The sequence below is a fragment of the Dendropsophus ebraccatus genome, chromosome 1 (genome assembly GCF_027789765.1).
Source record: "Dendropsophus ebraccatus isolate aDenEbr1 chromosome 1, aDenEbr1.pat, whole genome shotgun sequence".
Classification (NCBI taxonomy): domain Eukaryota; kingdom Metazoa; phylum Chordata; class Amphibia; order Anura; family Hylidae; genus Dendropsophus; species Dendropsophus ebraccatus.
Genome location: NC_091454.1, coordinates 179,949,256 through 179,974,409, shown reverse-complemented (window position 1 = coordinate 179,974,409; position 25,154 = coordinate 179,949,256). Strand labels below are relative to the sequence as shown.

At 44.0% G+C, this 25,154-nt stretch overlaps 1 protein-coding gene and 1 non-coding gene across 2 annotated transcripts in view; both read right to left on the bottom strand.

Moving 5' to 3' along the window:
* Nucleotides 1-8,322, bottom strand: part of SYNM (synemin) — a 33,324-nt gene extending 25,002 nt beyond the window's left edge. Inside the window, exon 1 of the mRNA XM_069985098.1 lies at nucleotides 7,433-8,322. Coding sequence (XP_069841199.1) covers nucleotides 7,433-8,227 — 795 coding nt within the window. The 5' untranslated portion in view covers nucleotides 8,228-8,322. The remainder of the gene's footprint in view (nucleotides 1-7,432) is intronic.
* Nucleotides 8,323-9,801: 1,479 nt separating this feature from the next.
* On the bottom strand, nucleotides 9,802-9,874 carry TRNAV-CAC (transfer RNA valine (anticodon CAC)). Its single transcript has one exon. It is a non-coding gene; the product is annotated as a tRNA-Val (tRNA).
* Between the last annotated feature and the right edge of the window lie 15,280 nt (nucleotides 9,875-25,154).

The following is a 25,154-nucleotide window of genomic DNA, read 5'->3' as shown; positions in this document are numbered from 1 at the left end:
CATCACAACATTAACTGCACATTGCGCAGAAACAGAAGTCCTCATAGGGTTACATTTTTTAGTATAATTCTAAATATTTATCAAGAACAAATATGTATGACTGGAGAGGACGCATGCAAGCTGGAGCTGGATGATAAGAAACTCAGTAGATGATGCAAAACGGTACTCTCACAGTCATTTAATTTTATTAAAAGGAAAAGTTCAGGACAAAATGATACATTGTGTTCTGCCTAGTGCTGGCCAGAGGCACTGATGCAGAACCCAGGGATACTCTCTTTTGTGTTCTTTGTATCCCCGTGCCATGTACTACCCACTCTTGGCCTGCACTGTGCATTACACAGAGAATAACTGTAGCCAGGGGGGTTCCTTTTACCCCAACACATGCCAGCTTGCTTACAACACAATTTACAAGGGTTGTCTCAATAAACATATTGATGGCATTTCACCAGGATATGACTTTAGTGTCCAGCCATCATTGTTAACCTCACTGGATGCTGGAAAACCTCATATGGCTAAATCAAAGGGGAAAAAAAATGTTAAAAGTTGTGGAATGTTGCAAAACAAAAATAAATGCTAATAAATGCAAATGTACTAAAAGTAAAAAAAAAAAAAAAAAAAAGTAAAAATATATATATATATATATATATATTTGGGGTCTTGCAGTTTTTTCCCCATCTGCCCATATAACACCAGTACTCCCAGAGAGCGACCCAGCAGTCACATAACTTATAACATTGCTTCTTATTGTAAATGTCAACGAGGAAAGCTGAAGCCTGTGGACAAAGTCTGTTTTGTACAGTTTCCATGCTTCTGTTCAAAATATAAGGAAAAAATCTGAAATTCTATGTCACAGGAAATTACAACATCAATTACTTATCCAGATGATGTAATCCCATAGGGAAATGATGTCAGGTTAGTACTTTAGAAGCTTGTTAGCATTTTTAGTCTCTTGACCAGGGGAAGCAGAAAGGCTACAAACCCGAGCTGACATTTTTTATGTTAGCCCTTAAAGGAGTTATCCAGCATTAGAAAAACATGGCCACTTTCTTCCAGAGACAGCACCACTCTTGTGTCTAGTTCAGGTGTGGTTTGCAATTAAGCTCAATTGACTTTAATACAACGGCGTTGCAAAACCCCACCCAATCTGGAGAGAAGAGGGGTGCTGTCTGTGGAAGAAAATGGCCATGTTTTCCTAATGCTGGAAAACCCTTTAAGCCTAAATAAAGATGCTCTAAGACCAGTGCCCCATTCTCTTGTATGGGATTTTCTTCAGAAACGATTAGACAATGTTCACACCGTTAGCATTTTGTTCAGTAGGAATGGTATTAATAGATATACAGTATGTCTGTTCAACTGCATATGCCAGCCTATGATTCCCACTGCAAAAACTTTTAGGGCTTTTACAGCTATATTGATATACTGTATACTTGCCAAATGTATGGCTATTGATAGTCTATGGGAAAGTTATATGTTAAGAGAATTCCCTTGCACGTGCAAAACATAAAGTGCCCAAGTACTAGGACCCTAACTAAAACCAGCTAATATGGCCAGTGTTACAGCTCTAGCAATTTTCCTGAACATATGGGTCTACATTTTACATGAATGTGTCCTGAGCTTGCCAGACATATAAAGCACTTGCTAACTGTTGCTCTCTGTTATCAGCCATTATCACAGCCTGTCCTCTATAGGCATTCAAAAGTCTGAACAGTATAGCCCATAGTTTGGCACATATGTACATAAGAAGGTTTTCAGAAAGGTCCTGACTATGCTGGTTTTATACAGCTTTACGGCTAAGTTTTTGTCCCAGTTTTGATAAATTTGCCCAATGTGTAACTACTGGGATATATATGGCTACTGGTGATATTCCTGTAAACAATAAGACAAGGGCATGGATTGGCCTCCTGGGCTTCCTTGAAACAAATCCAATGAGCACCCAAACAGGTGGATACCCAGGCAGCACCAGGCACTTTTATAGTATGATCCAGATATAAATCCTCGATGCATCATTTCTTTTTCCAAGTTAATTTATGAACTTATTTGTTAAATCTCTTTCCGGACAATGTGGGTGACAGCCAATATGGTTGCCAATGTAGCCTTCCACTGTAGAACATTATTGAGCTCTCTCCTATTCCAGAATCATATAATTGCACAGTTGTTAATGGGATATTTCTATGGGTGCACTTTTGACATATCCATAGGATCTGCAGGCCTATCTCTGATTTTGAGATGGTGCTGCGGGAGGTTGTCAGAAAACAGATGACTGCCAAGGCAGCTGTTTTACACAGTTTTCATAGCTCAGGTTTCTAGCTACCTGACCTCCTCTGGAGGCCCCCAAAAGTCTGGAGGAATCCTCCATCTCAAGATAGGGATGAGGGACCCCTATCTATAGGAGATTTATAGCATATTCAGTAAATATGTCCAGATGGGAATAATTCTTTAAAGGAGAAGTCCGGCGGAAATTTTAATTAAAGTATTGTATTGCCCCCCAAAAGTTATACAAATCCCCAATATACACCGCTCTGGGAGTCGGGTCGTGACATCACCATGTTACCCAGGAAGTGACATCACCATGTTATCCAGGAAGTGACATCACCATGTTATCCAGGAAGTGAAGTCTTGATGCAGTAGTAAGTGCACGGGAAAAAAGGACTTATGTGCATTTCCCATAATAAGTGTATATTGATGATTTGTATAACTTTTGGGGGGCAATACATTACTTTAATGAAAAATTTTGCCTGACTTCTCCTTTAATAACACACATGTATGCCTGCATATTATAGCTTTTATGCCATTCAGGACTTCAGAAAATTCAACCCATTTAGAAGCTGCAATGACAATCCTTGTGGCCACCATGAATCTAAGACCTAAATACTGACACTGGACCCCCAACTTACACCAAAATACCCCCTTTCCACACACACACACACACACACACACACACACACACACACTGTCCCCATGACCCTGCTCTCTTGTATCCCTACACTCACCCAGACTGGTCACCCTGTATCCTCCTGCCTCCAACCCAGACTGATCACCCTGCATCCTCCTGCCTCCAACCCAGACTGGTCACCCTGTATTCTCCTGCCTCCAACCCAGACTGGTCATCCTGTATCCTCCTGCCTCCAACCCAGACTGGTCACCCTGCATCCTCCTGCCTCCAACCCAGACTGGTCACCCTGCATCCTCCTGCCTCCAACCCAGACTGGTCACCCTGTATCCTCCTGCCCCCAATCCAGACTGGTCACCCTGTATCCTCCTGCCTCCAACCCAGACTGGTCACCCTGCATCCTCCTGCCTCCAACCCAGACTGGTCACCCTGCATCCTCCTGCCTCCAACCCAGACTGGTCAACCTGCATCCTCCTGCCTCCAACCCAGACTGGTCACCCTGCATTCTCCTGCCTCCAACCCAGACTGGTCACCCTGTATCCTCCTTCCCCCAACCCAGACTGGTCACCCTGCATCCTCCTGCCTCCAACCCAGACTGGTCACCATGCATCCTCCTGCCTCCAACCCAGACTGGTCACCCTGTATTGGCCCGATTTGGCCAACTAATGCTCCATGTAATAGGGTCCTAAGTCTTCCTCCTTCATAGTGAAGACTCTAAAGGACCTGTGGTGATATCATAGTCATGTGTTAAGGTCCTTCAGTTGCCCTGATTTGTGCAAGATTTCAGCAAAAAAGCAGCGTTTTTGCAAATTATGGCAGACTTGTAGCCAGCAGACATTACAGCACTGAAAATATTAGTCTGTTTGGGTGCCCATGAGCCCCCCAGGAGCTCAGGGACCTATTATAATCCACGACTGATTTCTCCTTCTAAAAAGTGGCTAAATAACCTCAATGAAATGGTGAATATCAGGGAACAGGCACTATGGGATCAGCAGTGGGTCTCTATTTATTTAGGCTGATCTGGATAAAAAATTGCTGCCATGGGTGCTGCCATGCTGCCATGGGGGCCATTGGATACATGGATATACTCTTATGAAGATATCCCAACATATACTAGTGGCATAGTCTTGAAACATTGAGAGCCATATACTGTAGCACATATACTGTACAGTTCTTGAACAATATTACGTTTTACCACCACTCTGCGTCTCTCCTTAGTACCTGCCATTCGCTGTGCAAACAAGTGGCATAAAGGCACTGGGCATCACATAATAGGCGTCATGTAATGTCGTTTTCTTATGCAGGGTAATTTAACCTTCATTTCAGAAGCACTGCTAATGGTATATACTTAACACACAAGCTTTCACCAGTCACCGGCTTTTAAATGTGAGGGATTATATATAGCGGAGGAATTGTTCAATTACTGTAACGGCCCCCACAGGGGTCACGTCTTCTGTCATTCATCACCTGTTTAGTGGTGCTGGTAAAAATACTTATGGAAGCTGTCATTAACATAAAGTAATCTATAAGGTAGCTCATGTGAGGATATCAGGTTTTGGCTATGTACACACACTGTAAAAATTATAGCTGTTTTTTTGAATGGTTGTCATTTAACAACAGATAACTCATTAATTGTCATTAAATGACGGCCGCCTGATAAAAATGGTCGTCATTTTGACAGTGTGTGAAAGTAGCCTTTAGGTGCTGAATGGACATGAAGCCATGTGATCTATAGAGTTCATTCATGCTGATATTAGTTTGTATAAACCTCCTTAAATGATTCTTATAGGATTGTAAGCACAAGTACAGGTAATATACCAGGGGTCCTAATATACTAGGGGCTCTGCTGCTGAATGTTGAGCGGGTCTGCCAACTTTTGTCTCCAGTCCAGTCATGAGTGGCCGGGGGACCCAAGCAGCATGATGAGGGCCCAAGCGCTGGAGCCAGGGAGGTAGGTGGATGGCATTGTCTTCATCCACCCCTCCCCGGCGATACTGAAAAGATGTTAAAGCGAATGTACCATCAGGTACATTTGCTTTAAGTTCTTCACATGGGTAGAACGGCGCTGGCCCGGGAAGCCAGTGCTGCAGGCCTTTTTTTGAACCGTGGTCCGGTTTCAACGTACAGCGCCATTCTATTCCCGTGCACCAGCTGGGGGTGAGGCACTGGAGGCGGGCCGAACTGCCCCCAGTGGGAGGAAAACCTGGACACGGCTCCATTACAATCAATAAAACTGCGTCATAGAGGGGCAGGGGATCCCCCCACTGAGGGCGGGTCAGCCCGCCTCCAGTGCTTCACCCCCGGCTGGTGCATGGGAATAGAACAGCGCCATTCTATCCATGTGAAGAACTTAAAGCGAATGTTCCTGATGTACCTGATGCAGCTGCAATACAATCATCAGCTGCATGCTCATGGGTAGTGCTGTGTTGAGATCCACACCACCACAGCCCCTTCAGTCTAGTGATGGGTCTGGGTCCTACATTATTGGTCTATACTCTGTAAGTGTAGACCAGCAAATTTATTTCCAAGTAGACCCATTTAAAAACTACAAAGAAGAAAGTTATAGAGTAAGTGAAGCTATTTCTGTCTACATCTACTATTACACAGGCCCAGTCTGAATGTCTGTGTATACGGCAGGTGCATGAGCATTTTAATAATGTCACTACAGATTGTGGACGGATTAAAGTTCATTGCAATGTTTTAATAGGTCACATAACTGTAAACCTTGTCTGGAAATACAATCCAATATGTATTAATGTCATAGCTTATGTGAAATCTTGGGGTATTCAGCTGTGAAAACTGAGGCTGATGCTAAGGACTAAAATATATCTACGTCATTCATTTAATTGTTCTGGGACTTGCACAGAAAAGTGTCCATATTAAGCTCTATAGTGACAGCTCACAGGGGTGCCATCCAACTAGTTGTATCTAGTTGTACAGATATACCACCTCTATCACAGTATCACTGTGTCTAGGCAGATTTGCTATTTATGCAGGGATAGGAATAGAGGTAGGTTGATGCCTAGGGGCCATTATAGAGTGGGGAAAAGTGTATGGACTTTAAAAATACCACGCAGAACATCTCAGCAACTCATAATGTCTGTCTGTTTTAGTGTTTATCCATCTGACTGCTAGGATACCGGGGTGCTGAGAATGGACAATGGAATCTCTAGGGGCTGAAAATGGAGATATGCATCCTGAAATTTCTACCTAGGGCTTCAAAAGAGCTACCACCGTGTTCAGGCCTTTAGGAAAGCTGGGTGAGAATCGCTGTGGGGACTTTAGTTAGTGTTTTTTTTCATTGTTCATAATTCATGAAAGTATAATAGGGTTTGGTTAGACCCTTCTAAGTGATCACAATTAGCAATAAGCGAACATCCCGATGTTCGGTTCGGATCCCGAACACAAACATAAAAAAAATGATCGTGATCGCCGAATATTCACAAACAAATAACGAAGATACAGTAGAAGTGTACGTTTCGGTCTACGCACATGCGTACAGATTATAAGGTGCAAAGTGTAAATAACGCAGTTGCGTACACATTTTTGTACAGATTGCGTACATTTTGATCTAGAGGTACCCAAATGTATACATATCATTAGATGCAAAGCGAAAATTATACAGTTGCGTATGTTCACAAGTTCAAATATGTTCGCAAATGATTGTTATAACCATTCTGATCATCAAACAAATTGTTCATGATCAGTAAACACAAACAATTAGCGTCATGTTTGTACAAACATACGAACATTTACGAACATGTTCGCTCATCACTAATCACAACGTGATTTTAGTGTTCCCGCTGTTGTTATAGAACCCTTGAGCATCTCTTTCATGGTGCACGCCTTTTTTTTTGTCGTAAGGGACCACAGACCACAGCTGAACTGCTTGCTAACAATATTCACACCTGTACTTTCTTTGCCTCACTTCTCTAGCCACTCATAGGATAGCTCCTACTCCTCTCTGCATAGGCATGTCAAAGTGCTACAGAAAGTATGCTGGACTGAACAATCTGGTAGTGTTCTGGTGGATGATATGGCATGCGACAGAAAGGAACCAGCAAGCAGCCTGGTTGCATCACAAAAGCAGCCTAGTCTAGGCAACGAAAGGGGTACATCATAAGAATTGTAAATTGCTGCTGATAATGATGACAGGGGACCGCTGCCTGGAACTTTTTTGGTGGTTGGAGATATGAAGGAAGCTTTGATTTACCTTTCATGCACTGTGTAGTCTCCCTGGGGAAAGCACGAGCTAAGCCCCACCCCCACTCTCTGTGTTCCATCTTGGTCTCTATTGCTAAATATAGAATTTACATAATAGACAGTGGAAAGCGGTTTGGTCATTTTTTAGTAAATGAAGTGACTTACAAATATGTTACAGATCACATGGGAGGGGACATTGCTGAAACAGTTACCATTTAAGTTGATAGGATTTTTATCTTTACTGTTTCCCTTGATACCCATGGTACTGTATATGCTGCCACTGTACATCTAGATGCAAGTTATAAAACACAGAGTAATTCCTGTATGCCTTGGACCTACCTGGTATTCCTCCACCTCCAGTACATACTTCTCTTTCATCTTCAACAGTTCTTTTTCCAAAATCTCCTGAATTCTTAGAAGCTCCTCGTGCTCTTTGCGCAATTCCTCTATTTGTAGTTTCTGTAGTCTGACCTCCTCCTCCACCCCAAGTCGTTCTTCTACATCCACCTCCAGTCTGGTCTCTAATTTTTCAATCTTTTGCTGGTAGACAAGGAAAGCCTCCTTCCAAGACTCTGAAATCTCCAGTGACAAGGTCTGTACATCCTCCAGAGTTAGCCTGGGTAGCACAACCTCCTGCACGGTCATCTGCACAGGCATCTGAAGAGCCTGATCTCTCAAGGCAAACATTTCCTCTTGTTGAGAAGTTTTAAGCATCTGACATTCTTGTTGGAGGCGAAAATACAATTCTTCCAATGCCGCCTGGTTAACTTTTGCTTGGTGCAGATCTTTCTTGTAAAGTTCTAGCTGTTGGTCAATTCTGAGTCTGGTGGACCTCACCTGCTCCCATAATTCCTGTAAATCCTGAAGTTCTAGTAAGAGATTGTCCTTCTGTAGTTCTGCTTCACATTTTTGTACACTGAGCTCTTCCACTTGTCTCCTCAGCTGGCATAATTCATTGTAGTAAACCTGGGTCCATTCTGCTCCTCTTTCCTGGCGAAGTCTGTGGATCTCTTCTACCAGTACCTGGTTCTCCGCTTCTAGCTGCCTAACTCTAGATAGGTACTGGTCCAAACGTTTATTTAATTCATTTAGTTGGGCTTTCTCATCCCCAATACCTCTCCTTACATACAACATGTTTAGAGCCAATTCTGATCCCCGTATTATCCTACAATTAGGTCTCCTATCCTCAAGCTGCCCATAGAGATCTGAGACTCTATGTGAAGTGACACAGCCTTCAAAGCGGTAGGGAGTGACAATTTAAGAAGGAGGAGTTTATAGACAGGCAGATAACTTCTGACAAGTACTTCTGAAAGGATGAAGGTTTTTTTTTTTTTTTTTTTTTTACAGTGCAAAGTAAGAGAGCGCCATCTGCTGGACAATGTTGTTAAAGAAAGTTATCAGAAGAAGGCTAGAGGTCACAGAACTCTGATGCGACTATTATTATCCTTAATAATCGCATTATTCCTAATATGTACTCCAGCTACTGCAGAACCCCCTTTTGGAAGAAAAAGCAGAAGCAACCTACAGTATCAAGCCCCTATTACACGGGGCGACTAGAGGAGCAAACGAGCGCTATTACATGCGTGGGCAGCGAGCAGGTGAGTGCAGGGGATCGCTAGATAGCAGATAGCAGCGGTCTGCTGCCACCGCTCCAATCCCATCGAGCGACGGCAGCAGATCGTTCCTATATTATTCATTTGTCTTTCAACACGTTAAAAGACAAACGACTGCAACAATCAGCCAACATCGTTCATGTCGGCTGATCATTGCCTTCTATTACACAAGACCATTATCGGCCATAACGGCCAATATTGGCTGAATACGGCCGATAATCCTTTTGTGTAATAGGGCCTTCAGCCACAATGCTCCCAAGCGATGTTTGCCACAGAGACACCTTTTTTCACAACCACCGTCCAAGAGAGGTTCCTTCTTTTTATTTAGCAAACAATATATAGCTGAATTGGGGCTTTTTTTGCGCAAAATTAATAGCCTTTTTTTTGCCTTGTGTTACCTCATTCACTCATCACTCATTTTGAGGCGCATTTGGCTTTCTGACTATGGGGCACATTACCAGAATATTTTAATAGCTTGGATATTTTCAGGATCTGGTAATGTCAATTATAAATTTTTATTTTTTAGAATTTTTATGTAATTAATAGGGTTTTTGGAATTTTTCATATTTGTGTTAAATATTTGTTGGAATTTTCTACTCTTAAAAAAGAAAAATGTTGTCGCTCTATTACTTGTACAAGATTTTAACACTTCTGTATTGCAGTGTATTGTTCTTTTTACTGTTACTGATATTGCAATCAGATGACAGAGCTGCCCCCTAACCCTCTAACCTTTCAGATTAGTGGTGGGTGCAATGTTCAGGGCCAACCTCCACGGACCTTTTGGACAACCTCACATAGAATTCAGCCCCCGCCTATATTTAAAACAGGTCGTTTGCCCACACACACACATATTATGCATCACTTTTTGAATATATATATATATATATATAGACAGTAAGGACATACCGAAATAGCTTTGCAAGGTAGAGATCGCCATCTACTGTAAAACAACAGAAACAGCAGTCTTAGCCTGATGCATAACATTTTTATTTAATAAAAAAAAAAAAAAAAAAAAAAAGGAATTTTGGGATAGGGTTAATGGTGTTAAAACTGTAGTGAAATGTTAAGACTATTGACAGTTTTCTTTAAAATGAGTGTTTCCGCCCGGGATCGAACCGGGGACCTTTCGCGTGTGAGGCGAACGTGATAACCACTACACTACGGAAACTTGGCTATTCAATGAGAATTCCTCTCTGTGTGTAATGTTAGTTCCCTCCTCTACAGCTGTTGGAGAAATCTCATCTTGTTATCAGGGGCTTTGTGTTTCTTGAACCAATACCAGAAGAGTGCACATGAATAGTGTGACCCGGCACAGCCATTGCCTGGGGCTTCAGAAGAGATCCGGAATAAACGAGCTGCAGTGGAAACTAAAGCGTATATGTGTTGATACTCCAGCAGGGGGCAGCAGAACTCTCCTGCAGGGGATCGTAGATTGCGGCTGCTCTAGGATGGTAAATATAAATATGTATATGTATGCAGAATATGGCATTAGCTAATGAACGGAAGTAACTTTCACACTGTATGTAGCAGGGTTGTGTAGTGCGGGCACTGCCTGAGTGCTATCTGGTACTCTCTAAAGTCCTTACAGCAGTGTTTCCCAACCTGAGTCTCTGCAGCTGTTGCAAAACTACAACCCCCATCATGCATTGTCATTCTTTCATTCTTTGGCTGTAGTATGTAGTAAGTAGCTCGTATGTCGTTGATGGCATCTTTTGAGCTGACCTCAAAATCATTGTTAATCGTTCAAGTCTTTCAGTGTAAACACTTATTGTCTACAGTATATATATACAATGACAATTGCGAATATTCACAGAATATATATAAATGCAATTACAATTGCAACAACTTTTCATAACAATTTGTCTTCTTGTCTAAATGCCTATGAGTTAAAAGAAAAAAAAAAGCGATTTATCTGTGCATGTAAAATTACCCTTACAGGTAATGTCTTCTCCAATCAGACTAGGCTGCCATAAAGACTTCTTCTGGTCACATCTCATCTATGTAGAGTTTGTTGCCCAGATGTCATTGGATCCTTACTCTTTATACTATCACCTACTATTGTCACATAGTGCGGCATGTGTGATTTCTGATCTGAATAATTATGCCACCATGATCCCTTAAACGGTGCCACTGTTCTAACCAATGTAGTGTACCACTGTCCTCTAATGTTCTGTACCACTGTCCTCTTATGTACTGTGCCACTGCCCCCTCTAATGTACTGTGCCACTGTCCCCTCTAATGTACTGTGCCACTGTGTCCTCTAATGTACTGTACTGTACCACTGTCCTCTCTAATGTACTGTGCCACTGCCCCCTCTAATGTACTGTAATGTACCACTGTTCCTCTAATATACTGTACTGTACCACTGTCCTCTCTAATGTACTGTACCAATGTCCTCTCTAATGTACTGTAATGTACCACTGTTCCTCTAATATACTGTACTGTACCACTGTTCTCTCTAATGTACTGTACCAATGTCCTCTGTAATATACTGTACCACAGTCCCCTCTAGTATACTGTACTGTACCACTGTTCTCTCTAATGTTCTGTACCAATATCCTCTCTAATGTACTGTACCACTGTTCCCTCTAATATACTGTGCCACTGCCCCCTCTAATGTACTGTATTGTACCACTGTTCTCTCTAATGTACTGTACCAATGTCCTCTCTAATGTACTGTACCACTGTCCCCTCTAGTATACTGTACTGTACCACTGTTCTCTCTAATGTTCTGTACCAATGTCCTCTCTAATGTACTGTACCACTGTCCCCTCTAATATACTGTGCCTCTGCCCCCTCTAATGTACTGTACTGTACCACTGTCCCCTCTAATATACTGTACTGTACCACTGTTCTCTCTAATGTTCTGTACCAATGTCCTCTCTAATGTACTGTACCACTGTCCCCTCTAATATACTGTGCCACTGCCCCCTCTAATGTACTGTACTGTACCACTGTCCTCTCTAATGTACTATACCAATGTCCTCTCTAATGTATTGTACCATTGTTACCTCTAATATACTGTGCCACTGTCCTCTCTAATGTACTGTGCCACTGCCCCCTCTTATGTACTGTACCATTGTCCCCTCTAATGTACTGTGCCACTGCCCCCTTTAATGTACTGCACCACTGTCCCCTCCAATGTACTCTACCACTGTCCTTTAATGTACTGTACCACTGTCCTCTAATGTACTGTGCCACTGTGTCCTCTAATGTACTGTACTGTACCATTGTCCCCCTCTAATGTACTGTACTGTACCACTGTCCTCTCTAATGTACTGTGCCACTGCCCCCTCTAATGTACTGTACCACTGTCCCCTCTAATATACTGTACTCTACCACTGTTCTCTCTAATGTACTGTACCAATGTCCTCTCTAATAAACTGTGCCACTGTTCCCTCTAATGTACTGTGCCACTGCCCCCTTTTATGTACTGTACCATTGTCCCCTCTAATGTACTGTGCCACTGCCCCCTTTAATGTACTGCACCACTGTCCCCTCCAATGTACTCTACCACTGTCCTCTAATGTACTGTGCCACTGTCCCCTCTAATGTATTCTACCACTGTTCCCTTTATTATACAGTACAACTGTCCTCTAATGTACTGTGCCACTTACCTTTAATGTACTGTACCACTATCCTCTAATTACACTGTGCTACATTACACACACATTACACCTCCTGCCACTCAGTTATTTAATTAAATCAATTGCTACAATTGAACTGGCATATAGCTGCTCACTGCAGTTCTCCCGAACCAGCTGTTATTTTCACAGCCATGGCGGGCAGACCAATTTGCAGTATTGATCGTTGCGACCCCTCTCGCTATGCCACTGCCATTCCTGTATGTGATGATATTTTTCTGATTTTGCTGATTCATCACACTAGCTGGGCATATGGTTGTCCTGGCATGCCCACAGAATCACATCACTTCTGCAACCAAGGCCTGTGCAGAGTGATCTGCTATCTTACCATGTTACTTTTGTAGCCTCTTGTGCCAGTCTTGGGCCTGAATCAGAAGAGGAAAGGACTTCAGAATCACACTCCGTGCAACATAATGATTATTTCTGCCACTTTTCATTTTGACTGTATTAGAGTGTTTTTGAGAGTATTAGAGCATGTTAAAATGGGCATTAACCACGTGCTTTTTGATGTGGAAACACAAACATTTCCACATGAAAAATCATGCAGTTTTTCCCATGATCTGTTGGGGTCATTCTCACCTGCTGGAAGTCATCAGCCATCGCCCTTTACGACTCCAAGTGTAACAGGATGTGTGGCCTTTGGCCTACACGACCAGTAGTGCATTCTGAAGGCTGTGTGAATGAGTGCCAATCACCAAGATATGTTGACAGATGTGTTTTGCCATCAGGCACAGGTCAGGATACATGGGAATTCAGCAGACAGACTCCTTTGCTATGTGTGCAGGAATGCAACAACGCTCAGGCAAGGCAGAGCAGGTGGAGCTAGCTTAAGTAGGTGCAAGCAGAGACAAGCTGCCCCTATAAATCCAGAGCAAGCTGTAGTTGCCAGAGGCATCATTGCAGCGGAAGGAGATGCCAAAAGACACAAGGATGCTGATGAAGACAAGCAGCCCCTGCAGCCCTTAGTATGGAGTACACAGCAAAGGAGCAAACAGGGCGACGGTTGCAAGTAGGTACGGGACCTGGGCGGGGTTAAATTATGACAGTGCTCTTTTAAGCATCCACACAGTATATGATACATGTATAAAGGAAAAAATATTATTAGGGTCCGTTCACTCTACGGAATCGGCACAGAATCCTGCCTGCTATATGTTTTAATGGGAGGCCTTGCGCACCTCTGCTCTCCTCGTCTCTCCACTTAAAGAATTGACATTGTCTGATTCCGTAGGTGAACGAACCCTTAATGTGTTATTTGTTTCTCTGAATCTATTTTAAATTGCATTGATATACAACAAACGTCTACATTGCTGAGCAGGTACTTAACCAGTGTAACACAGTCAACAGCATGGAATGTGAGAAGAACTTTGGGAGACATATGACAGCATGCGAAAAATTCTCTTATATCCCACTGTGTGACATTATGTGGTTAAACTCCATGTCACTCCATTACACCACACCACTATAAATATACAGGCTCACACTGCCCTGATGATGAACTATCAGTTACTGGGTACACAACACTCAGGGGCGCCGCAATCATGAGGCGACCTGAGTCGTCTGCCTCAGGCGGCGCCACCAGCTGTCTTCATGGGGGCGGCATTCAGTGGCAGATTATAATATGAGCGGTTCGGGCGTCCGCCCACATTATAATCCGCCACTGATCGTACCATGTACCGGAGTCCCCCCGCGCCCGGACAGCATCTGTAATGAGATGCTGTGAGCAGGGGAGACTGTACTCATAAGCGCCGCGCTGTAATGAATCAGTCGCGCGGCGCTTATGAATACAGTCTCCCCCGCTCGGCGCTCACAGCATCTCATTACAGATGCTGTCCGGGCGCGGGGGGACTCCGGTAAATGCATTCCACGTCCGTGATCCGTCAGGATCACGGAACGTGGGAATGCAGCCTTAGTCCCCCGGCTGATGTGCGGCTGCCGGAGGTGTCCCATCCTGTCTCCGGCAGCGCGCGCATCAGAGAGATCCCCGTGCGCCGGAAGTCACAGCCACAGGCGCACGGGGAGCTCTCTGATGCGCGCGCTGCCGGGGACAGGACGGGACACCCCGGGCAGCCGCACATCAGCCGGGACCAGACCAGAGAGGCTCGACGGGGGAACGGAGGGCAGGTGAGTTGTGTGCTGTTTGTTGTTTTTGTTTTATCTGCTGTGCAGGGGGGGGGGGGGGGGACCATCTATAAGGTAGGGGGGGAAGGGGACCATCTATAAGGGAGGGGGGAAAGAGGGGGACGATCTATAAGGTAGGGGGAGAGGGAAGAGGGGGACCATCTATAGGGGGGGGGGGAAGGGGACCATCTATAAGGGAGGGGGGAAAGAGGGGGACCATCTATAAGGGGGGGACCATCTATAAGGGAGGGGGGAAAGAGGGGGACCATCTATAAGGGAGGGGGGAGAGGGGACCATCTATAAGGGAGGGGGGAGAGGGGACCATCTATAAGGGAGGGGGGAGAGGGAAGAGGGGGACCATCTATAGGGGGGGAAGGGGACCATCTATAAGGGGGGGAGAGGGGACCATCTATAAGGGAGGGGGGGAGAGGGGGACCATCTATAAGGGAGGGGGGAGAGGGGGACCATCTATAAGGGGGGGGGGAGAGGGGGGACCATCTATAAGGGGGGGGGAGAGGGGGACCATCTATAAGGGAGGGGGGGAGAGGGGGGGACCATCTATAAGGGAGGGGGAGAGGGAAGAGGGGGACCATCTATAGGGGGGGGGAAGGGGACCATCTATAAGGGGGGGAGAGGGGACCATCTATAAGGGAGGGGGGGAGAGGGGGGCCATCTATAAGGGAGGGGGGAAAGAGGGGGACCATCTATAAGGGGGGGGACCATCTATAAGGGAGGGGGGAAAGAGGGGGACCATCTATAAGGGAGGGGCAGGAGGGGGACTGTCTATAAGGGGGGGGGGAAGAGGGGGACCATCTATAAGGGGGGGAGAGAGGGAAGAGGGGGACCATCTATAAGGGGGGGGAGAGGGGGACCATCTATAAGGGGGGGGGAGAGAGGGAAGAGGGGGACCATCTATAAGGGGGGGGGAAGAGGGGGACCATCTATAAGGGAGGGGAAAGAGGGGGACCATCTATAAGGGAGGGGGGAGAGGGGGACCATCTATAAGGTAGGGGGGGGGAAGAGGGGGACCATCTATAAGGGGGGACCATCTATAAGGGAGGGGGAGAGGGAAGAGGGGGACCATCTATAGGGGGGGGGAAGGGGACCATCTATAAGGGAGGGGGGAAAGAGGGGGACCATCTATAAGGGGGGGCCATCTATAAGGGAGGGGGGAAAGAGGGCGACCATCTATAAGGGGGGGACCATCTATAAGGGAGGGGCGGGAGGGGGACTGTCTATAAGGGGGGGGGGAAGAGGGGGACCATCTATAAGGGGGGGAAGAGGGGGACCATCTATAAGGGAGGGGGAAAGAGGGGGACCATCTATAAGGGGGCATCTATAAGGGAGGGGGGAGAGGGGGACCATCTATAAGGGAGAGGGGACCATCTATAAGGGGGGGGGGAAGAGGGGGGACCATCTATAAGGGGGGGGGAGAGGGGGGACCATCTATAAGGGGGGGGAGAGAGGGAAGAGGGGGACCATCTATAAGGGGGGGGAGAGGGGGACCATCTATAAGGGGGGGGAGAGAGGGAAGAGGGGGACCATCTATAAGGGGGGGGGGAGAGGGGGACCATCTATAAGGGGGGGGGGAGAGGGAAGAGGGGGACCATCTATAAGGGGGGGGGGAAGAGGGGGACCATCTATAAGGGAGGGGAAAGAGGGGGACCATCTATAAGGGAGGGGGGAGAGGGGGACCATCTATAAGGTAGGGGGGGAAGAGGGGGACCATCTATAAGGGGGGACCATCTATAAGGGAGGGGGAGAGGGAAGAGGGGGACCATCTATAGGGGGGGGAAGGGGACCATCTATAAGGGAGGGGGGAAAGAGGGGGACCATCTATAAGGGGGGGGCCATCTATAAGGGAGGGGGGAAAGAGGGCGACCATCTATAAGGGAGGGGAAAGAGGGGGACCATCTATAAGGGAGGGGGGGAGAGGGGGACCATCTATAAGGGAGGGGAAAGAGGGGGACCATCTATAAGGGAGGGGGGGAGAGGGGGACCATCTATAAGGGAGGGGGGAGAGGGGGACCATCTATAAGGGAGGGGGGAGAGGGGGACCATCTATAAGGGAGGGGGGAGAGGGGGACCATCTATAAGGGAGGGGGGAGAGGGGGACCATCTATAAGGGAGGGGGGAGAGGGGGACCATCTATAAGGGAGGGGGGGAGAGGGGGACCATCTATAAGGGAGGGGGGAGAGGGGGACCATCTATAAGGGGGGGGGGAGAGGGGGACCATCTATAAGGGGGGGGACCATCTATAAGGGGGGGAAAGAGGGGGACCATCTATAAGGGGGGAAGAGGGGGACCATCTCCTAAAAGATTAGCACCCTCCTCTCCTGACATCCTCTGTGCTGCTGTGACCTCTCCTAAAAGATCAGCACCCTCCTCTCCTGACATCCTCTGTGCTGCTGGGACTTCTCCTATAGGATTAGCACCCTCCTCTCCTGACATCCTCTGTGCTGCTGGGACCTCTCCTATAGGATTAGCACCCTCATCTCCTGACATCCTCTGTGCTGCTGGGACCTCTCCTATAGGATTAGCCCCCTCCTCTCCTGACATCCTCTGTGCTGCTGGGACCTCTCCTATAGGATTAGCCCCCTCCTCTCCTGACATCCTCTGTGCTGCTGGGACCTCTCCTATAAAGTCAGCCCCCTCCTCTCCTGACATCCTCTGTGCAGAAAGGGACCAAACATTATGTTTATTGGGGACAGCAGTGGGGGGGGGGGCAGTAGTGGATTATAATGTGGGCAGATTGACGGGGGGGGGGGGGGCGTCATTCTATAGTTCGCCTCGGGCAGCAGAGAGGCTAGAATCACCCCTGACAACACTAATGCTTTACTTCCTTGTTAATTCACTGTAATACGTCTTTGGTGATAGAAGAGCCTTAATGGGGTTCCTCTAGAACAGTGATCTACAAACAGTGATAACTACAAATCCCAGCATAGCCTGACAGCAATCACTTATCAAAGCTTACAGCAGCAAGGCTACATGAAGAAAGAGAGCTGTAGGGTAAAACTAAGGTGTTGGGTTTGTATTTATTCAGAGAGTTTAGGTTGGGTTGTAGGTTGAGTCTGTATTTGGGGGAGGTTCGGTATCGCTCTATATTGATTGAAGGGGTCAGGTCTTCATCTAAATTTAAGAGGATAAGTTTTCGGGCATTGTATTTATTTAGGGGGGTCACGTCTGGGCTATCCATTTATTTTGAAGATCAGGTTGGTGTCTGTATTTAGGTCAGGTGTAGTTCTGAATCTACTTTAGGGAATCTGTCTTTGTTTAACCCCTTAAGGTCAAAGCCAATTTTCGTTTTTTGCGCTTTTGCTTTTTCCATTTTATGTTTAAAAGGCCATAGCGCTTGCATTTTTTCACCTAGAGACTTATATGAGCACTTATTTTTTGCGAAACCAATTGCAATGACAGGCTTTATTTTTCCATAAAATATGCTGCGAAACTGGAAAAAAATCATTTGCGCTGTCAAATTGAAAAAAAAAACGAATTTGTTTTGATTTCGGGGAGTTTTGCATTTACGCCATTCGCCCTATGGTAAAACTGACTTATTATGCATGTTCGTCAAGTTGTTACGATTACAATGATATGTAACATGTAACTTTTATATTATCTGATGGCTTTTAAGAAATTCAAACCATTGTTAACAAATATATGCTCCTTAAAGGGGAACTCCGGGTAGAGGTTAAAAAAAATGAAACTTCTGCAGAAGCATATAACAATACTTACCTGTCTATCCCAGTTTTGAAACTACCAAAAATCCATTTGTTTTGGGGGGTTTTGTTCTGTTTTGTGTTTCTGCACTTCCTGGTTGAGCAGATGTACTCAGTACTACAGGTTCCAGAATGCAATGCTTCCCCTCAGCTGTTCCATCACAGTCCTCCACCCTGCCTATTCCCCAACCAAATCTATTACAGAACATCTAGGCTGTGTTCACACATTGCAGTTTCATTGTGTTACTGAATTATTTGCAGTACTTTATAATTTCATTGGGGTCCCACCCGCACAGCACACTGTATTCTCTACCTGTAATGCTAAAAATTGGAATAAAGCAAAGAACTTTTTAAATTTAATTAAATTTTTTTTTTCTTTTCATCTCCACTCACATATTATGATTAAGCATCTTTTATCTTTGAAGTTGATTCCCATAAAAAGGACTTTATCCGATATTATCTTACATGGGATATACTGTTTATGCCTTGTTTTTTTGTGCAGGTGGGATTGTCAGTGTTGGCTCTTATCCTCTCTGCTGTTTAGCATTATCTATTTGTGTTGCTGTATCATTTTTGTGCAGATGCTGCAGTACTGCAATGACACTCCAACATGTGTGAACACAGCCCTAATTTCTCTGTAGACTTTTGCACAATCAGTGAAAGCTGAAACACCTGCTGAGACGAGCAGACTGAGACTAGCAGACACACACAATGTGAGACAAAGGCATGGAATATTTGTCTCCTAGGGGGGATAGCAGAAAGAGCAGGAGACAATGTGGACTGACAGAGGCAATTTTTTTTCACTTCCTGGATTTCTATCAGCTACCAGTGTGGCAAAACCGTACAGATATAGTAATACAATGTATAGACACATCTATATAATTTTTAATGTACATTTAATAGAAAACAAGTTTTTCTTATCCGGAGTTCCCCTTTAAAATCGCCCTATTCCCATGCTTATAGCACTTTTATCCTTTGGTCTATGGGGCTGTGTGAGGTCTCATTTTTTTGCGCCATGATATTTACTTGCTATCGGTACCTTGGTTGCGCATATACAACTTTTTGATCACTTTTTATTACATTTTTTTCTGGATTTGATGCGACCAAAAATGCGCAATTTTGCACTTTGGAATTTTTTTGCGCTGACACCGTTTACCATGCTAGATCAGGAAGGTGATAATTTAGTAGTTCAGGCGATTACGTGCGCGGCGATGCCAAAAATGTTTATTTATTTATTAATTTATATTTATAAAATGGGAAAAGGGGGGTGATTTGGACTTTTATTAGGGGAGAGGATTTTTTATTAATAAAAACACGTTTTTACTTTTTTTTTTTACATAAACTAGAAGTCCCCCTGGGGGACTTGTATATACACAGCACTGATCTATTGCCTAGCCGGGATCAGCGTCTTTGCGACGCTGAGTGCCGGGCCGGCCAGAAGAACGGATCTCCCCCCCGCAATGCGACCCGTCCCACTAGACACCAGGGATATGAAGTGTAAAGCACTTCAATGCAGCTGGCAGAATTGACAGCTGCATTGAAGTGCTTAATTAGCTGGCGTGGCAACGGAGCGGTGCCGTTCAGAGCGGGGTCCCGGCGGGACCCCTGTCTGAACACCCGCCGCGGCACCATGACGTACCAGGTACGTCATGGGTCGCTAAGGGGTTAAAGAGACTCTGACTCTAGTGAGAGAAGCTGAACAGAATGATGTATCACTTACATTGTTCTGTGAAGCTGATTCAGAGAGATCCTCCTGAATAACATGGACAATAAGTAGTTATCTCCATTATGTGCATGAGCTCAGTAGTCCTCAATATTCATGAGATGCAGAAACCTCTGTCCATTGACAGTTCAGAGTTAGGTTTGGGATATGAATTAATATATTTTGGGGTGTGGTTTTGAGTGGGAGGCTGAGTTGCTATAGAGGCTGGGTATAACTACAGAAGCTGGAGCCTAATGGTGCGTTTACATGGAGTGATTATCATTCGAATTTTTGCAATAACGTCTGCATTTGAGCGATAATGTGTTTTCAAATCGCTGTTGGTCGTTCACTAAAAATTCACAGATCGTTTCAAATAAACAGTCTTTCAAAGATTCACCCTATGTGTAAGATGGGCTTAAGCAATCTTATAAAAACCAAATTGTTGCTTCAAAATCATTAAACGATCGATTGGGCGAATTATCGCTTCATGTAAACGGACCATTACAATGCCTCAGCAGTAAATGTTGCAGGTGTGTTAAAAGTTTTCATGGCATTGTGGGGCAGATAGAAGTAAAAACTTTTGTATTGATGCTTACTTTAATTTAAACATTGTAAAGAATATGTCACATCCTATTAATTGGTGGTGGGAAATAGTGAGTTACATATTGAGGACGCTAAAAAATGTTTTTTCCCTGGCATTACAACAATTAAAGGGGTTATCCAGCGCTACAAAAACATGGCCACTTTTCCTCCTACTGTTGTCTCCAGTTCAGGTGCGGTTTGCAATTAAGCTCTATTTACTTCAATGGAACTGAGTTTCAAAACCCCACCCAAACTGGAGACAACAGTAGGGGGAAAGTGGCCATGTTTTTGTAGCGCTGGATAACCCCTTTAATAGATGTAGGTTTTAATTAATAAAAATGTTTTTTGGTTAGAGTTCTTCCCTGGCACAGGGCACCATCTTTTGCTGTATGTTATTCACAGTATGTTATAGATGTTCTTACTTTCTTTTCTTTAGCAATGAGAGATTTGTGATCCCCGGTGCGGTCAGATGTGTGTATTGTTTGACACCATCCTTGTTGCAATGTGATGTTCCTGTGAAAATCATTTTATTGTTACCTCCTCTTCTTCTTTGCAGGGCTCCTAGATGATAGGTGGAAATGTGTGAGTCCCGGGGAACAGCAGAGATCAGGAGGTGAGAAAACACACTCTTACTTCTTTCCCGTTCCCTGCAAGGTGTTGATTTTTTTTATTTTTTATTTTATGAAAGATCTTGATACTTGAGCTGACTTCCTAGCGCTAAGTCAACAAAGAAGCACTTAGATATATGCGATTATAAATTGTGTAACTGCCATATTTTATTGAGTGCTGTGTCACATGGGTGTTCTACCGCAGGGAATATAAACCCTACGTCTGCATGCCATTGCCCATAGCATTTTTCCAGGAAGAGTTGTTTTTCCACATCCTGGTTTCCCTATTGGGACAACGCATTAATAGCACTGAACGTGTCACATGTATCAAGGGGGTTTTGCCTAGTTGCTTAGGGAGTATTGTTCCCAGGCAACTGAGCATTACAACCTATTAAGTTGGTTCTGTTACGCGCAGAATTAAAATACTGGCACGTTTCATTAACTGGTTAATGCCATGAAATGACATGCCTGGTATACAGCTATTCTTCAGTCTAGACAATTGACGTGAACTCTATCTGACATGTAGGACAACTTCTCTGGAGCTAGTAAAGAACACTTGAATACATATTGTCCTATTTTATTGGGGATTGTTTTGTTCTTTGTGTTAATGTTTCCTACTACTGTACAGAAACATTCAGTTAGTCACATAAAAGCTACAGAACTCTATTGTTTGTTTAAAGGTGTTTGTTATATCACTATTGTAAACTAATAACTTTTCATAATAGGATCTATGGTTTGCATTGTATTGCCATCCCTATCCATTTTACTCTGCCAGTTTTATTGTTTATTGCACATTTATTTGATGTGCACCTTCTTTGTACAGCTCTGATTCGGACTCCTATTAGTGTTCATCTTTGCTGGCTAGTTAACTATTTAAATGATGCAGTCAAAACTGACAGCGGAATTTAAATGTCTTAAAAATGCCATCCCACTGTGCGATCCTTTATACTTATAGTCCTCTTAGGCTTCCAGGTGCTCTCCCCAGCTCGGTGGTTAATACAGGCTGCTTTCAGTGAAGATAACATTGATCAATGCAGTACATATGTTTTGCATTAATCCCTATGAGCAATTATGGTGTTGCTCATAGGAGTCCTCTGTGGGAACTAAAATAAATGTAAAAAAAAAAAAAAAACTGTAAAGATGACCCCCCCTTCTCCTCACCCCAATATATATTCTTTTAATCTCACAACGCAGATTAAAATTAAGTGTGTCATTGCAAAGTACAATTGGTGTCGCAAAAAATAAGAGCTCATATGGGTCTGTAAGTAAAAAAAATGCAAACGCATTTTTGATTTGATTTAGCAAAACTAGTTAGCATAACTAGTAATAGAGGGAAATAAGTGTTTGCCATTTGTAGAGGATATCATCAAATTCCAAATGCCACTATACTATATATACCATCATTATAAAAAGTGTGTACTCCGTGGAGATGCACACTGATCGGCGCTGCACTGCAGGAGATTTCTGACGAGGGCGACCGTAAGCTCGCTGAAACGCGTTGGATGTTTTTTATTCCACATCGGCCTCCGTATCCACTATAGTGACGTCACGTAAACGTGGACTCCTTCGGACTTACTTTATCACGCCGGGTGTCAGGTAGTAGGAGAGCCGCCGGCCGGGGGTCGCTCCCAACCTCGACAGCAAGAACATTTTTATAGATTATACATGAAAGGGGTATTCTTTCTATAAGCATTTATGGCACATTCTTAGGCTGCATTTACGCGCTCAATGTTTTTCCTAGTCCGTGATTGTAGTCTGCTAGTAACCTCTGTGATCTGTGCAAAACCGTCCATGTTATCGTCCGTTTTGCAGCTCTGTTTTTCATGTATCTGTTTAAAACATTTTAAATTACATTGATTACATCAGATCTGTGTTTTTCACGGATCCGTGTTCATCCGTGAAAAACACGGATATCATGGAATGGACTGGAGATTTGTGAAAACACTGAACATGTCAATAGCCCAATACATAGCAATGGGCTATAAATTTGTCCGTGCGCACGGACAAGTTCATGGAACGTGTGAATGCAGCCTTAGGATATGTCATTACTGTCCATTTGTTGGTGGGCGTCCTGTTATTGGTTTGCCAACGAAGAGATGAGTCGTCCTATGTCCCCCGTGTTGCTTTAGAAGCCAGCACAATGTGGATGCACAAGGAGGGGAGGAAGGGTGGAAAGTCAGCAGTACAAGTAAAACATCCAACTATAGGTAAGACATGACTGTCTATCTTTGGAATACAACTACCATATTTCACCTGCTTTTATGTTGTTTCAGAATTGTTGGTGATGTTTTTTCTAATTTTCCATTTCACATCTGTATTTTAAACTAATCCTTAAATCTTACAGTTTTCATTCTGGATCCTAAGCCTAAATATGAGGTGAAATTTCCTGTCAAGTAAATTCCTGTCAAGGAAGCTTTACAGAAATCTCCTCACTATCATTAGATTGCGAATTTACAATCAAAGGTAACATCAGTAGACAATAGAATCAGGTTGTTTACAAGAGGTTATAGCCCGAGCCTCCCTCTTCCTGTTCCTACACACTGTGTCCTCTACACCGATCACGACTAGAAAACTTTTGCACAGGAAACAAGTGCCCCCCCCCCCCAGTTTTATCTAACATGGTGTAAAGTAAAACGGGCTCAGTTGCCCCTAGCAACCAATCAGATTCCACCTTTTATTCCTCACAGACTGTTTGGAAAATGAAAGATAGAATCTGATTGGTTGCTAGGGGCAACTGAGCCAGTTTCACTTTACACCATGTTTGATAAATCTCCCCCTATATCTCTAAATGCTGTGAAGAAGATCAGGCAATATGGCTGCCCCAGAATAATGTGCAACAAAATAAAATAAAATAGAATTACATTCGAAAAAAAAAGAATGGGATTCAGTATCTAATCATTAATAAGAATCTAGGTGAATATTGTTTTTAAATTATAGACCTGCCAATTATTTACCCTGCCAAATCCTTAAGGTGTCATTCACGCGCCTGTGGAATTCCATCTATACACTGTCGGTGTTCTGCAGACTGGACCTGAATCATGAATAATTATGATGTCGAGATCTCCTAAACAGTTTAAAATTTCCCACTAGTGGACTGACACAGCTGCATGGCTGTGTCGGTACACTAGCGCAATCTTTTAAACTTCTTAGCAGTGCCAGACATCATAATTAATCATGATGCTGGGAGTTCCCAGGTCCAGTCTGCAGAACACCAAACGTGTATGGACGGAATTCTACAGGCGCCTGAATGACACCTTAGTCTTGAGATTATGTAGCACAGCTGTATTATTTTGTATGTAATCCCCAGGTGGCAACAGGTAGCAATAAGACCTGAAGACTTATAACACTGCATATTCAGTAGTTAGACTTAAGTAGAAAACACATGTATATAAGCATATACTGACCAAAAAGAAGCAGTTTAATGGTCCATGTTGTAAATCAAGGGAATCCTTTACCCAATTCTACCTCTTGTCTTATCATCCATGAACTCTCTATCATGCAGACCACTGCATGTGCTGTGTCTGTGTTTTGGTCTGACTGTCTGTTACGTAAGAATGAACCATAAGTGTCCTTCCTTGACCATCTGAAATGTTGTACGCCAGTTTGCCAGTGTTGTCTTATAAAATCTCTGGAAATGGCATCATAATCCCAAGGTATACATGTTACTAAGCGTCTGTCTTTTTCATTTCTCCACAGTGTTTGACTTCTTTATTAGTTGTATCTCTTTAAATATTTTCCTACGGATATGTCATAAAACTTACATCCTGGTTGCTTCTGTTGGCTATACACACAGAGATTAGGCAGTGTTTATTTCAGGATGTTTTTACAATACTATTAGTTCCATCCACACTTACCCATGGTTTAATATCGTCTTACTTTATTTTCAGTTTCCTGTTCGGATCACCTTCCTTGGTTTCATGTAATATTACAAGTGTATGCCATGGAATTCTATGTAATTCTTACCTCTATGTTCTACTTTCTTTGCAGATACGGTACCAATTTGGAATCACTAGTTTTTCGTAGAATCGCCAGCAGAGGTCATCAGCTGTCAGCGTATGGCAACGCTTCAAGGCTAGTG